This window comes from Buceros rhinoceros, unplaced genomic scaffold, assembly GCF_000710305.1.
Source record: "Buceros rhinoceros silvestris isolate BGI_N320 unplaced genomic scaffold, ASM71030v1 scaffold10424, whole genome shotgun sequence".
NCBI classification, from domain to species: domain Eukaryota; kingdom Metazoa; phylum Chordata; class Aves; order Bucerotiformes; family Bucerotidae; genus Buceros; species Buceros rhinoceros.
Window position 1 is genome coordinate 2,147 of NW_010410050.1, and position 12,485 is coordinate 14,631.

General features: G+C 35.6%; 1 protein-coding gene across 1 annotated transcript in view; it reads left to right on the top strand.

The window, feature by feature from the left end:
• Positions 1 to 12,485, top strand: part of TMA16 (translation machinery associated 16 homolog (S. cerevisiae)) — a gene marked incomplete at its 5' end in the record, with an annotated part of 18,819 nt that overhangs the window by 1,041 nt on the left and 5,293 nt on the right. The window contains 3 exons of the mRNA XM_010135456.1: positions 5,894 to 5,931; positions 6,722 to 6,806; positions 8,522 to 8,670. Of these exons, the coding sequence (XP_010133758.1) occupies positions 5,894 to 5,931; positions 6,722 to 6,806; positions 8,522 to 8,670 (272 nt within the window). The remainder of the gene's footprint in view (positions 1 to 5,893; positions 5,932 to 6,721; positions 6,807 to 8,521; positions 8,671 to 12,485) is intronic.

Below are 12,485 nucleotides of genomic sequence, written 5' to 3' on the forward strand. Positions count from 1 at the left end.
TTCATGTTTTGTCTGTGGTCGCTGACTACTGATTGTAAGTTTTTAATTGTAGCTTAATTTCCTAGTGCTAAATGGACTACTTTGTTCCTTAATTCTCTCATCTTGCTTCATAAAAGCTTTTTTGGAGGATTTAAGTTTAGTTCAGATGCTTTTGCTAAGAATTCTAAGCCTACCATGTTACTTCAGCCTTTTTTTTTTTTGTTACTTGCTTTTTAGAAATGAATTTTACATAAAGGAAACAAACTTATTTATAAATGAGTTTTTCATCTGTTTAAGAGACAGTGGTCTTTATAGCAGTATAGTTAGCCTTCCTGTTCCTTCCTGTTCAAGAGCAGAGGATGTAGATAGCCTTCACCTTAAGCTCTCTTTAGGATTCACCTCTCTTTAGCCTTCACCTTAAGCTCTCTCTTTTTAGGCCTCACAAATCAGAGATGCTCCATACAGAGAAACTCCATTTAAGATGAAGATTTCTGGCTTTTGTTTTCCAAGCTATGTTACTATTTCAAGGTGAGGCATCTAGGCTGATGGTAAAAGATGTAACCCTTCATTTGCATAGGGAAGCTTCCACCAAAAGTAGTGCATCATTCTGGACCATCTGAAGCATATTGTGATAGCAAACTCATCTATCCGTAAATAAGATTTCCTCATCTTGCAGTTCTGGGTCCTAAACAATTAACTAGGATTGTTCACAGATCTGCACTTTGTAAATCTCTTTTATTGTGGTGTCCTACAATTAATTTTCATTAAAAACATCCTCCAGTTGTCTGCATTCTATTTTATGTACTGTCTTGGCTTGAAGAACAATTTAACTCAAAAGACATGAATAATGTTATTTCTTTCCTGTGTCTTTAAAAGGCTTGTTAAGGATTCTACTTTCTTTTGGATCTCTATTATCTTAATGATCAGCTTGTTAAATCTTAAGATCTTTCTTTTTTAAATATTGAGAGTTTAAAAAAGTCAGTTTAGCCACTAACCAGTTGTCTTAGTGTAATTAATTAGCTTTTAGGGATACCATTAGCTTTTAGTTTCTTTACTACAATAGTGGTGTTTGGGTTCATTTTGCAGAGCTTTGAAAAAGACTCTATAAATTTCTGATGCTGTGGACAGAGGACGGCTCCTACACTCAGTAAAAAGAGTGTACCAGTTTTATTCTTCCCCATTGTATTTGCAGGTCTGTCAAATGTCTTCTTTTAGTGGCAGCTGATCATACTAAATAAGTGCTGCTCTGGCACAGTTGCTTCCAAATTTGTGACTTAACTGCAGTAAGTTTGGTGAAGACTTTTTCACTGGAAAATGACTTACTGACATTGAAATACTTGCAGAAACAATTTTCCAAATTACTTCTATTTAATGATCACCCTGTTCCCTGGTTGGAAGATTAATACCTCCTTTGGTCATAAACAGGAGAAGCTGCCTCATAACCTCTCACAGTATTTTCTTTGTTAATCCCATCTACAGTTCTGGTACTTTCTTCACCATGCTTCTTGTCATATAGAAAGAAGTTGTTTTAAATGGAGGGAGGGCCCAAAACTGGAGGCAGCATGAACTCATCAGCCGTGAGTAAAGGGGGTAATTTCTCTGTACAGGCTAATACACTTCTGCATTGGAAAACTGGATCAAAGGCAGGCAGTGCATCTAGGAAGTTCATACAGTTCAACTGTATTATTTTATTTAAGCTGTGGATTTATGTGCTAGAAGATGCTGTAATACGGTTGGCTAAATTTGTGAAATATTTTATGAATATAGATTTTATCTGATTATTTTTCAAGACGAGGGTATTGACTACATTAGTTGTCAGAAGCCCTTGAGTGGCATGTTACTGGAAGGTGAGAATGTCTTGTAGAAGTATCAGTAGATGTTTGGTTTGGATTTATGAGGTTTGGAGGGGTTTTTTGGGTTGGTGTTTTTTTGGTTTTTTTTTTTTTTTCCTTTGGTACTTGGCTGGAGACTGGATTTAGTAGTGGAGACATTTCAGGCTTCTATTTACTTTTGAACTTCTTTATATGATGGAGGAAGAGAAACAACTGTTGTGAACATTCTTGTTTATGCTAAACAGGAAAGGAAACTGCATTTAGTTATGAGATGCACATTCAAGTATCTTTTGCCCAAACAAGATAATAAAAAAGTGAAGACACTATCCACAAGGAATGTGCAGCACTGGGAAAAAGGAGGGAGAATTCTGCTCTAAGTTGCAGAAGTCTTTTACGGCCTCCGTTGTCCAGATACTTTTCAGTGCAAGCATTCTCAATGAAATATGACAGTAATAACAAGCGTATTGTCCAGAAACTGTGGCTGCACTATGAAAGACCAGTCTTGACTGTAGTAAGAGGAGGCAGACCAGTTGATTTTAGAAAATTGGCTACAATCTGAAGTTGTCTTGTTCTTATGAGATAGCAATAGGTGTTTCCCTGGCATCAGCAGAACACGGCTTTTTCTACATTTCGGGAAACCTGAGCATAATGGAATGTTCCTGGAACTTCTCTTAGTAGTGATGTACCAACCCCAGTCGTGTTTTGTTTACAACTGCTGAAGTCTCTGTCTGGTTCTGGTTTTCGTAGGCAAAGCTGATCTAGCACTGGATTTTTTTTTTTCTCTGTTGTTTTCCCTCCTGAGTCAAAATATACCCTTTCTATTGTGCATATATTTTAAATTTTTTAGGAGTCTGTGCATTTTCATTACAAATATACCAGTCTAATAGTGTAATGTGCTGACATATGAGAGCTAGGGACTTTTTACAGTATTTCTTGAACTGCCATGAAGAGACCCTTTAGGAGTTAGCAGTAGCCTTACAATACCTCCTTGTGTAGCCCTTTGTTTCTCCTTAGCTTTCCTGATATCTAACCTTGTAAGCTCCCTTAAGCCACTACGTTCCTAGTAGTGCTGTTTGCAGCTGTGATCCTTTGAGGTGTACTCTTGCAGATTCTTTATGTGGAACTGAAAAATTATTAGCTGTTAAAATTCTTTGGGTTGCTTACAGAAATAAAAAAAAATGAACTGCAAAAATATTAGAATTTTTATTCTTACATAGGGATTTTCATATGGAAGTATCCCAAAATGCTTAACCAAGCCACTGATTGATGTCTGAGCTCACAGAAATTGACACGTGTAGGAAGAAGTATGGAAGGCATTTAGTAACCTGAAACAAGGAAGTATGTACTGTCAACCGTGATTTTTTTTTTTTTTTTTAATGAAAGAGGGTATCTTAGCTCTCAGAGCCACAGATGGCATTTGTATGTGTGCGTATTATGCAGAAAAGTACTGAACTGGTAAACTGATTTGGCGAATACTCATTCGTCGTTAGTCTTTAGAGTAAAATAGTTGAGTACAATATCTGAGATAAAGAGGTGCTGATGGAACACGAAGGCTTTATAAGTTTTAAAGTACCTAGGAAACGTCAAGAAAACTACTAATCATCCTTACCATAATCAGTGCCTAAGCAGATGGTTTTGAGGGAAACCATTAAGAAGCAGCAGCCTGGCACAGGATTGTATCCCTGTCCTCACTCTCTCATTTGAGCAAAAAATGTTAGTCATCCTGTGGAAGGAGAGGAGCTTTCTTTGACTTGCCTTTTTTGATTAGCCTCCCTACTAATACTACTGTCTTCTGGCAGTCACTGAGGTGGGTTTTTTATGAAATGTACAATAAGGCAACATCTGATCCTACCATTCATTGTTTCTCATACTGAAATAAATTATTTACACCTAGAGACTGGAGGGTTTTCCTCCAGAAGAAAATCCTGGTTATGTACTCCATTGCCTTGATAAATAAACGATCCAGTGACTGTTGCAGGTGCAAGTGCTAATTTGTAGTGTTCTAAAGCAGACATACACAGCATGATTTATGATTCTAATCAGGCAGCTTTTCTAGATGGCATCGTAGTTTTCTCCATGGCAACGCTTTGCTGACATACTGGGCTGTCTTTATTGCCATCCAGGGTTCACAGCAGAGACTGGTGTGGAGTTCCATTGTGGAATACGTGTCCTTTCCTTGGTCGCTGTTACGGTTCAAAACCCCCTGCTGTTACCCCTCTGTAGGCTACCTACCACAGTTTTTATTGGAGGCATCTTCTACAGCTGAGTTCTAAAGCTGGCATCTAATCTAACTCCTTTTTCCTTTCTCTTTTACATAGTCTCATTCAGGTTTGTCCTTTAACCCATAGGAACCAGAGTAATTTTTGTTTTAATACAAAATCGTTTAATTAAACCAGCTAGCTTGGGGGTTTTTTTTGGCAGATATGATAAAACTCAAACTCCATGCTTGACGTCTATAGACTTTTGTATTAAAAATGCTTATCCAGATGCTTAGGTATCTCTAGAAGTAGAAAAGTGTCTCTTGAATGCATTAGTGGAGTTCTTAGAAGCTCACACATGCTGTGCATTTACTTTCATGTGGCTTTTAGACTGTCTTCAGAGGATGAAATATTTCTTGAAAAAGCTAATCTTTATTTTAGTAATGTAGGTGGCCAAGTGATACAAGTATGTTTGTCTCTGGAAAGCAGAGCTTTCTCTTTTGATTCAAATTTTTGTGATAGGTGACAGACATCTGTGCTCTTGTGTTACTTCAGTAACTATATTCCAGTTACTTCAGTTAACTCTACAGAGTACAAGGAATTAATGAATGAACACATTAGCTTTGAATAGTGTTGAATTTTGGCATTATTTTTTCGTTGTCAATGACGTCTTTTACAATTTTCTTTATTGATTTCCTTATTAAAAAGGAATATATCCTTGGATATATACACTGAACATGCATGGCCAGATTTCATACTTACCCATCAAGGTATTATTTTCCTGTCTGGAAATAAAGTGACATTCAGCAACATTCGTTGCTGCAGACTGAATCCAAGAGCTTCAGGACAAAAATGCATGAGGCACTGTATTACCTGTTAGAAAATTTGTGCTCACTGAGAAATGCTCAACAGGACAGGAATTAATCCAAAAGTGAGTCATATACACATATCTCATAGAGTATAGAAAGCGTCAAGTATCCTCCCAAAGATTGAGCTGGAATTATAAATATTTTGAGATGGATTTGTTTTGTCATCTTTATTAAAAAAGTTGTTAATTTTGCTTTCTTAACACATTAACTTTTACTGTTCACAAGCCCAAACTTTAATTATTACAAGTTTATTAGATTCTAGAATGGTATTTTCCACATTGTATACTTGATTTGCAAGGATGCCATGTGGTGAAATGTTTCATTCTTGATCTCCAAACTCATTAAACATACCAGCAGCATATTAGAAATACTTAATGAAATTATTACAATGTAGGTCTTCCATGAAATTCCTTTCCTCCTAAGACAAGTGTTAGTATCCTAATTTCTTTCAAGAAACTCTAGAATGGTATTTTCCACATTGTATACTTGATTTGCAAGGATGCCATGTGGTGAAATGTTTCATTCTTGATCTCCAAACTCATTAAACATACCAGCAGCATATTAGAAATACTTAATGAAATTATTACAATGTAGGTCTTCCATGAAATTCCTTTCCTCCTAAGACAAGTGTTAGTATCCTAATTTCTTTCAAGAAACTGTTTAACTTTTTAGAAATACTTTATGAAATTATTACAATGTAGGTCTTCCACGAAATTCCTTTCCTCCTAAGAAGAGTGTTAGTATCCTAATTTCTTTCAAGAAACTGTTTAACTTAATAGGTAAACTTGACAAATTTCAGATAGTAGATTTAGCAAAAAGAAGAATTTTTTTCGTGTAGAAAAGTAGATTTTTTTGTATTGTTCTGAATTTGGCAAATATTTCTATTTGAAATTTTACCTTGACTTTTGTTGTGACTCCAAAAAAAAAAAAAAGGATTTTTGGAGGAAGAAAATGAAGATAATTATTTGCATGGTATTCATTCCTGGCTAACATACCTGGGTTTTTTTCCTGCTAGGTTGAAGACTGACAAAGCTTTGCGCTTGAGCATCATTGGTGAGCAGAAGCTTCTATTACTGTATTACAGTATTCAACTTTTTAGCATAGATTTAAAGTTTTACCAACTTTATAGGCACTCCGATTAGAGTTTCTTTCTCTATAATCTGGCCCTGTAATCTTTAAAATAGACTTTGTTGAAATGCTTAAATACCTGTCATGTTCATGCAAGTAGAATATACAGGATTGATGTTGGGGCTGAGTATAGCCTCGTGTTTTGTCAGTGTACATGACAACAGGGCAACGTAGACGAAAAGTCCGTTTAGTGCATCAGTACCTGTATTTGTGGTACTTGTCTCCATGCTTTTTTCAATTGGTTGTAAAAGAGGATGATATACGTAGGTTAACAGACACATTGTGTGAACAAATTCAGAACTTTGAGACACAACCTGGAATATTTTTTTTCTTTCATATTCTTGATGGTGTACTTTTTCAATTTAATCTGTTTAAAAATTGTGATGATCAGAACTCTTGCTCGGCCACTGTGTTGGGTTTTTTTGTTCTTGGTGTCTTCTGAAGTTTCCAATTTAAACAATTGATACAGTGATATTTTAAATGCTAATTTCCAGTAAAGCAAAGCATGTGAGGAAGATATAAAATTACATGAAATGATGGGAGGTTGTTTCTGTTACAGCTACCTTCATATCTGGTACACACAATATCAGTGAGTCTCTGATGCCATTCAGAGTCCTGGAAAATGGAGGTTTATTCCAAAAAACATAGAAGAACTTTAATCTATGTTGGTGCTACAGTGATGATGTGATCGTTAATTTTAATTTTATTCTTGTAGGAGAAAAATTGCAATGGTTTCAAAGTCACCTTGACCCGAATAAAATTGAGTACACAAAGAAGGAAGCTGGCGAACTAATTGAAAAGTAAGACTGGTGTTCAGAATTCGAAAGCTTCATTTGTCTTTTAAACAATGTTCTTAAATAAAATCTGTTAAATGATGATGATTCAGAGGAGGATTTTTTTATATATTAGTATTAATAATACCAAGTAGTTGATTTTATTGCAATTGAGCTTAATTATATATTGACAGAAGTATATATTTACAGATTCATATATCCACACTAGAATTACTGAAGTAAATCATGATGCTGTTTGGATTTTTTTTATTATTTAAGTATATGTCTTCTTTTGTAGTGTGTGGAGGACTCTAAATTAATTGGACAGTAGTAATTGCACGAATTTGCTAGTTGGGTTCACAGAATCATCTGGTTGAAAGGGACCTTTAAGATCATCAGGTCCAACTGTTCACTTTGCACTGCCGGGGTCCCTAAACCAAGTCCCTCAGTGCCACATCTACACGTCTTTTAAACACTTCTAGGGATGGGGACTGCACTACTTCCCTGGGCAAACTGCTCCAGTGCTTCACAACCCTTTTGGTGAAGAAATTTTTCCGAATATCCAAGCTAAACCTCTCCTGGCACAACTTGAGGCCATTACTCAGTGATACTTAAATGCAGAGATTCTCTTCTTCTTACTCCTTTATTCTTTAATTTTCTTTGCTGAGGAGAGTAAACAGTACTCAGGTCAATTTTTAGAAATACCAATCTGCTAGGAAGAAAGAAACTCGGTTATTCCTGTGCTGGTGGATGTGGCGTATATACCTGAATATACCTATGGCGTATCACCTTTTTCTACCTGCCAGTTACATTACATAATGTGTATGTATTGTTACACATGTGGACTGTTCTTTCAGAGACTCTGACATATTTCCTACACTTGTTCATGAAACCTATAAAGTGCTAATCGATGCTAGTGATACTGCAAAAGTTTACTTTAGTGATACTAAAAGTTTACTTTTGGGGTTGGATGTTTTTGGGAGGACGTAGAATGCATGCCAAAGAAGAACTTTACTTTAAAAGTTATTACTGAGGTGGTGAAATTCAGCAATTAAAACTTACGAAAACTTAGATGGAAAACTGATCATCCCGAGTGTGTGAATTACAATGTGAGTGTTTTTGTTTTATGCAAACATAGTTTAAAAAAAAAAATTAAAAAAACCCTAGCCTTTTTGGAAGCTGCATCTGATTCAAATGAAGTTCTAAATGGAGCTTCCACTTTGAAGATTAAAATTATAATTCAAATCTAAGAAATACTCTGAAGATTTAGAAAGTAAATGCAACTAATAAAATAACTTTTTAGATTATCAAAGTAATTCTATTTTGCAAAAGTATTTCATGACTGCATCTAGCATAAATGCATTTTGTTTCTTCTAGTTATATGTGTCGATTCAATGCTGAATTGGAGCAGATTGAATTACAGAACAGTATTAAAGGCAGACAAGGAAGACAGCATGGTTCAGTGAATTACAATGTGAGTGTTTTTGTTTTATGCAAACATAGTTTAAAAAAAAAAATTAAAAAAACCCTAGCCTTTTTGGAAGCTGCATCTGATTCAAATGAAGTTCTAAATGGAGCTTCCACTTTGAAGATTAAAATTATAATTCAAATCTAAGAAATACTCCGAAGATTTAGAAAGTAAATGCAACTAATAAAATAACTTTTTAGATTATCAAAGTAATTCTATTTTGCAAAAGTATTTCATGACTGCATCTAGCATAAATGCATTTTGTTTCTTCTAGTTATATGTGTCGATTCAATGCTGAATTGGAGCAGATTGAATTACAGAACAGTATTAAAGGCAGACAAGGAAGACAGCATGGTTCACGGGAAACTGTCATCAAGCAGACCATAGAACGTGAAAGACAACTCTACGAAGGGTATGGAATAGGTATGTAAAAGCATTAGAAATAATCCTATGGTCACTACTGCTCACAAGGCTAGAATCTATATGAAATTTCTTTTATTCTTCTCACTAAAGGAATTAAATAGCTTCTAGGAATTTATTCCTTGCAGAGCAGTTTGGGAGGAGGGGCAGGGTGAAGAAAAGGAGAAAAAAGATGGGGGAGATCTGACTCATTTACTTCTGCTTTACTGCTTGCTAGTCCTGCCTCTTCAGTGCTGGCATATAATGAAACTAAAGGGAGATCAATGGATCCATTTCAACTACAAATTCCGTTCAGCAGCTTGCTTGGACCTTCGTTATACTTTTTTTTTTTTTTTTAATCTTAACAGTGGATTTCAGTGGGTGTGCATGTTTTAACATGCATTAGCATAAAGACTTGATTTGCTCAGGTGGGGAAAAAACAGCATCACTTTCTCTACAAATGAAGTACTCTTGTTAGGTGGGCTTCATTATCTGGACTAGTGCCATTGAAGTCTGTATACACAGCTTTCTCTAATATTCTTTTCATAATATACAAACTTACTGTTAGGATAAACCTATGGCCTGACTTGCCTCTTTCCACCGAAGTGGACCAGTGGCATGATGAACTTCAGCAAGTTTCATATAATGTATTTCCATAATTTGAGTATTTCTGGAGTTTTGATATTAAAATTTAGGTATTCCAGGAAGAAATCCTGGGCTATTATGACATGTATACTTTACAGGCTCTATTCTACATGCATAAATTATAACCCACAAGGAGAAAACCATGTTTTTCCTCTTGTTCTTGTCATGCAGAGGGGTTGTGTTCCGTTCTTTGACTTACTGGAGGGAGTGCTCTGTGTGCGTGAAGGCCCTAACGCTTAACCTCTTAATCTATAAACCACAAAACCTCTGAAGATTTAGAATTAAACACCTTGTAGATAAGAGCCTATTAAAAGCACTTTTAGAGTATTTAAACATTCACCTTGGCCATTATCACAAGTTTGAGTAAAATCATAATGACAGTTATTCTCATTGACTTACTATCATTTATCTTCTTTTGGGGTAGCCATCTATGCCAGCAGCTTATCTAATGAAATCTGAGGAACACTCGTGTGAAAAGCACAACGTAAACATTGGAGGGAGCTGAAAATTTCTTCTTAAGGTGCATAGTTGTCTTTAAGAAGAAGTGCTTAGACCCTTTTTGAGAGTATTTTCAGGTTTTGGAGGTAGCGCACTGGGGCAAGCTACATGTGAGAAAGAAAATTTGATAGCTGTAACTGGGCTGAAGGGAAGCAGCAGTCATCTGGTGAAACAAGGGAGAAAGACAAAGGGATACTGAAAGTGCAAAAAGCAAAGTTGTTTTGAGGAGAGTCAAGTACAGAGTAGTAGTCAAATTTATTTATTTTCTTTAACAAATAAGCACGTTGGAGTTGAGTGATGAACATGGCTTTAATGTTAAAGTATTATTCAGATGCAATCAGTCCTAACAGTAAAAGTATGTCCGAGAAGACGTGAAAAATATACATTGTTCTGTGGTTAGGATACCAAGCACAGCAAGGTTTGGATTGTTTGTCGTATCCCTCTTTCCTCTGATTTGTATTGTGCCAGTAAAGAAAAGGAATGTCTTTAAAATTTTGCAAAACCTTTTTTCCGCAACCCGCAGTGGCAGAGGAATTCGGGATATATATATATGACTTCATGGATAATACTTGATTTTTTGGGCGGGGCGGGGAGTCATAGATGAATAGATGCTATGAATGTCATTGAACAGCTCAGCTGAAGAAAAATCTCCTTTTTGGTTTTGCTTTTAAATTTTAGTTCTTTCATTTTTCCCTTAACTGCTTTGGGAAAGCTCACAGAAAAAAGCAATAGGACTAGATAGAAAGATCTCAAATGCAGAAGCACAATATAAAAATGAAGAAAAAAAATCCAGAAATATTGTAAGGAAAATTTGAGGTTATTATAGTGTTAGAAAGTAAAGCATTCAGAGAGCATGGTGCAACTTCACATATTAAATACTCTCTCAAATCATTCATTATTTGTTTATCACAGCTGCTGCAGGTTTTGCTCTCTGTCTAGGACAGTATTCATTCAGAGAAAATAGTTACTGGTAAATACTGTAATTAGAGTTTGGGAATAAATGGAAATCAGCTGGAAATGGTGCTTTTGTGCTCTAGCTCATTATTATCCCTGGAAGCTGTAGCGAGTGAAGCTTTTAAACTGACTTAGTATTTGTTGATTTCCTCCCCCGCTCTCCCCCCCCTTCTTGAACCCAGTTATTTCTTGTATGCATGTGCATTTGGTATGAAGAGACTACAGGATATGTATTGTTTACATTTAGGGAAGTCTCCTAAAACTGAATGCTCTGTGTGTGTATATCTATATGGAGATAGATAGATGTATCTCAGATATATGTGAAAGAAAAATAAATCTGTTTTCACTGGCTGTTAACGAAAGTGGTAGATAGCCAAAATCATAGCAAATTAGTCTTTTTTTAAAAAAAACCCTGGTACCTATACAGGGAATATTGAGTCTGTGATGTTGTTGTTAACAGCTTCTTGTCACTTTTTTACTCCTTAAATATACCTACATTAATTTTACTGCAGTTTTCTTCCTGATGTTGTCATTTGTGTGTGTTTGGAGTTTTTTTTTAGTCTGGTCTTACATGTTTATAGCAAAGCCATTGAAGAGGAATCCTAGATATTTACAGGATATGCCCTTGGAACTCAAAAGTTATCTCACTTTCAGTTGAAAACTATCATAATTATTTCATCTGAACATCCTATCCTTTTGATAATTTGCTTCTCATTACCTTGCATGTTCTCTCAGAAGCAAAACATCAATCTTGGGTAAGAATGGCCTTTAAAGCTAAATGAACCAGTTTTAGTTAATCCTTGAAACCTCAGGTTATAAGGAAATTGATTCAGACTGAAATTCAGATGAAAGCTGTATTATTTAATTGTATTTCCTTTTGTAACTACTGTAATGTTAGGCGCTGTGTTCTGCAACAATCATTACTGTGTAACTGAATGGCTCTTTGTCTAAAGAGCATTTACAGGTTCTAACATACTTTCCCTTTTTTAACTTCAGGCTGCAATATCATCCTTTGACTTAACTTGGATGTTGCTCTGTATGACAGTTCTGTTGGATGTGATACATATGCAGGCTGTATTCTGTGCAGAGCACTGACAGACAGTGACATTTCAGTCCTTATGATATTTAGGTAAATCTCTTGTACAAATCATTGCTTTGGGAGAGAGAAATTATTACTGCTATGAAGAATGATAATGTTTTTAGTAACAGCATACTTCAGAATGGAATTAAAACAGCAGACTGTCACAGAGCACTCTTGTTAAAAAAATAGTGCTGTGGAATACAGTTGTAGAAGAGCACTCTGACACCAGGATTTGCTCCTCTATCCCCCCTTTTTTTTTTCTGTGTACAGGGGCAGGATTGGTTATACCCACAGCTGACAGAAGCTTTTTGCTTCTGATGCCCATAAGAACATTGAATTAACCTGGTTCAGTGCTTCTCCATCCGAACTTCAGTTCCAACTTTTCCAGTTGGAAAGGTGCTGACTTCACAGTATTTTATGCAAGTTCTGTGTTATAAATAAAGCTCAGCCACTTTGTCTTTTTTTCATGAAATATTCTTAAGTGCTAAATTCTTCATGACAAAGTTTGAGAGCTAGCATGCTGTTTGTTCTTCCTCAGAAGAAATACAGGAAAATAAAACTGTCTGAAAGTGTCAGAAACATGCAAAAATACTTACTTAAATTTTTCACTGCTCTTTTGTTATAACATATAGGTTGCTGAATACTTCATCGTAGAAGTAGC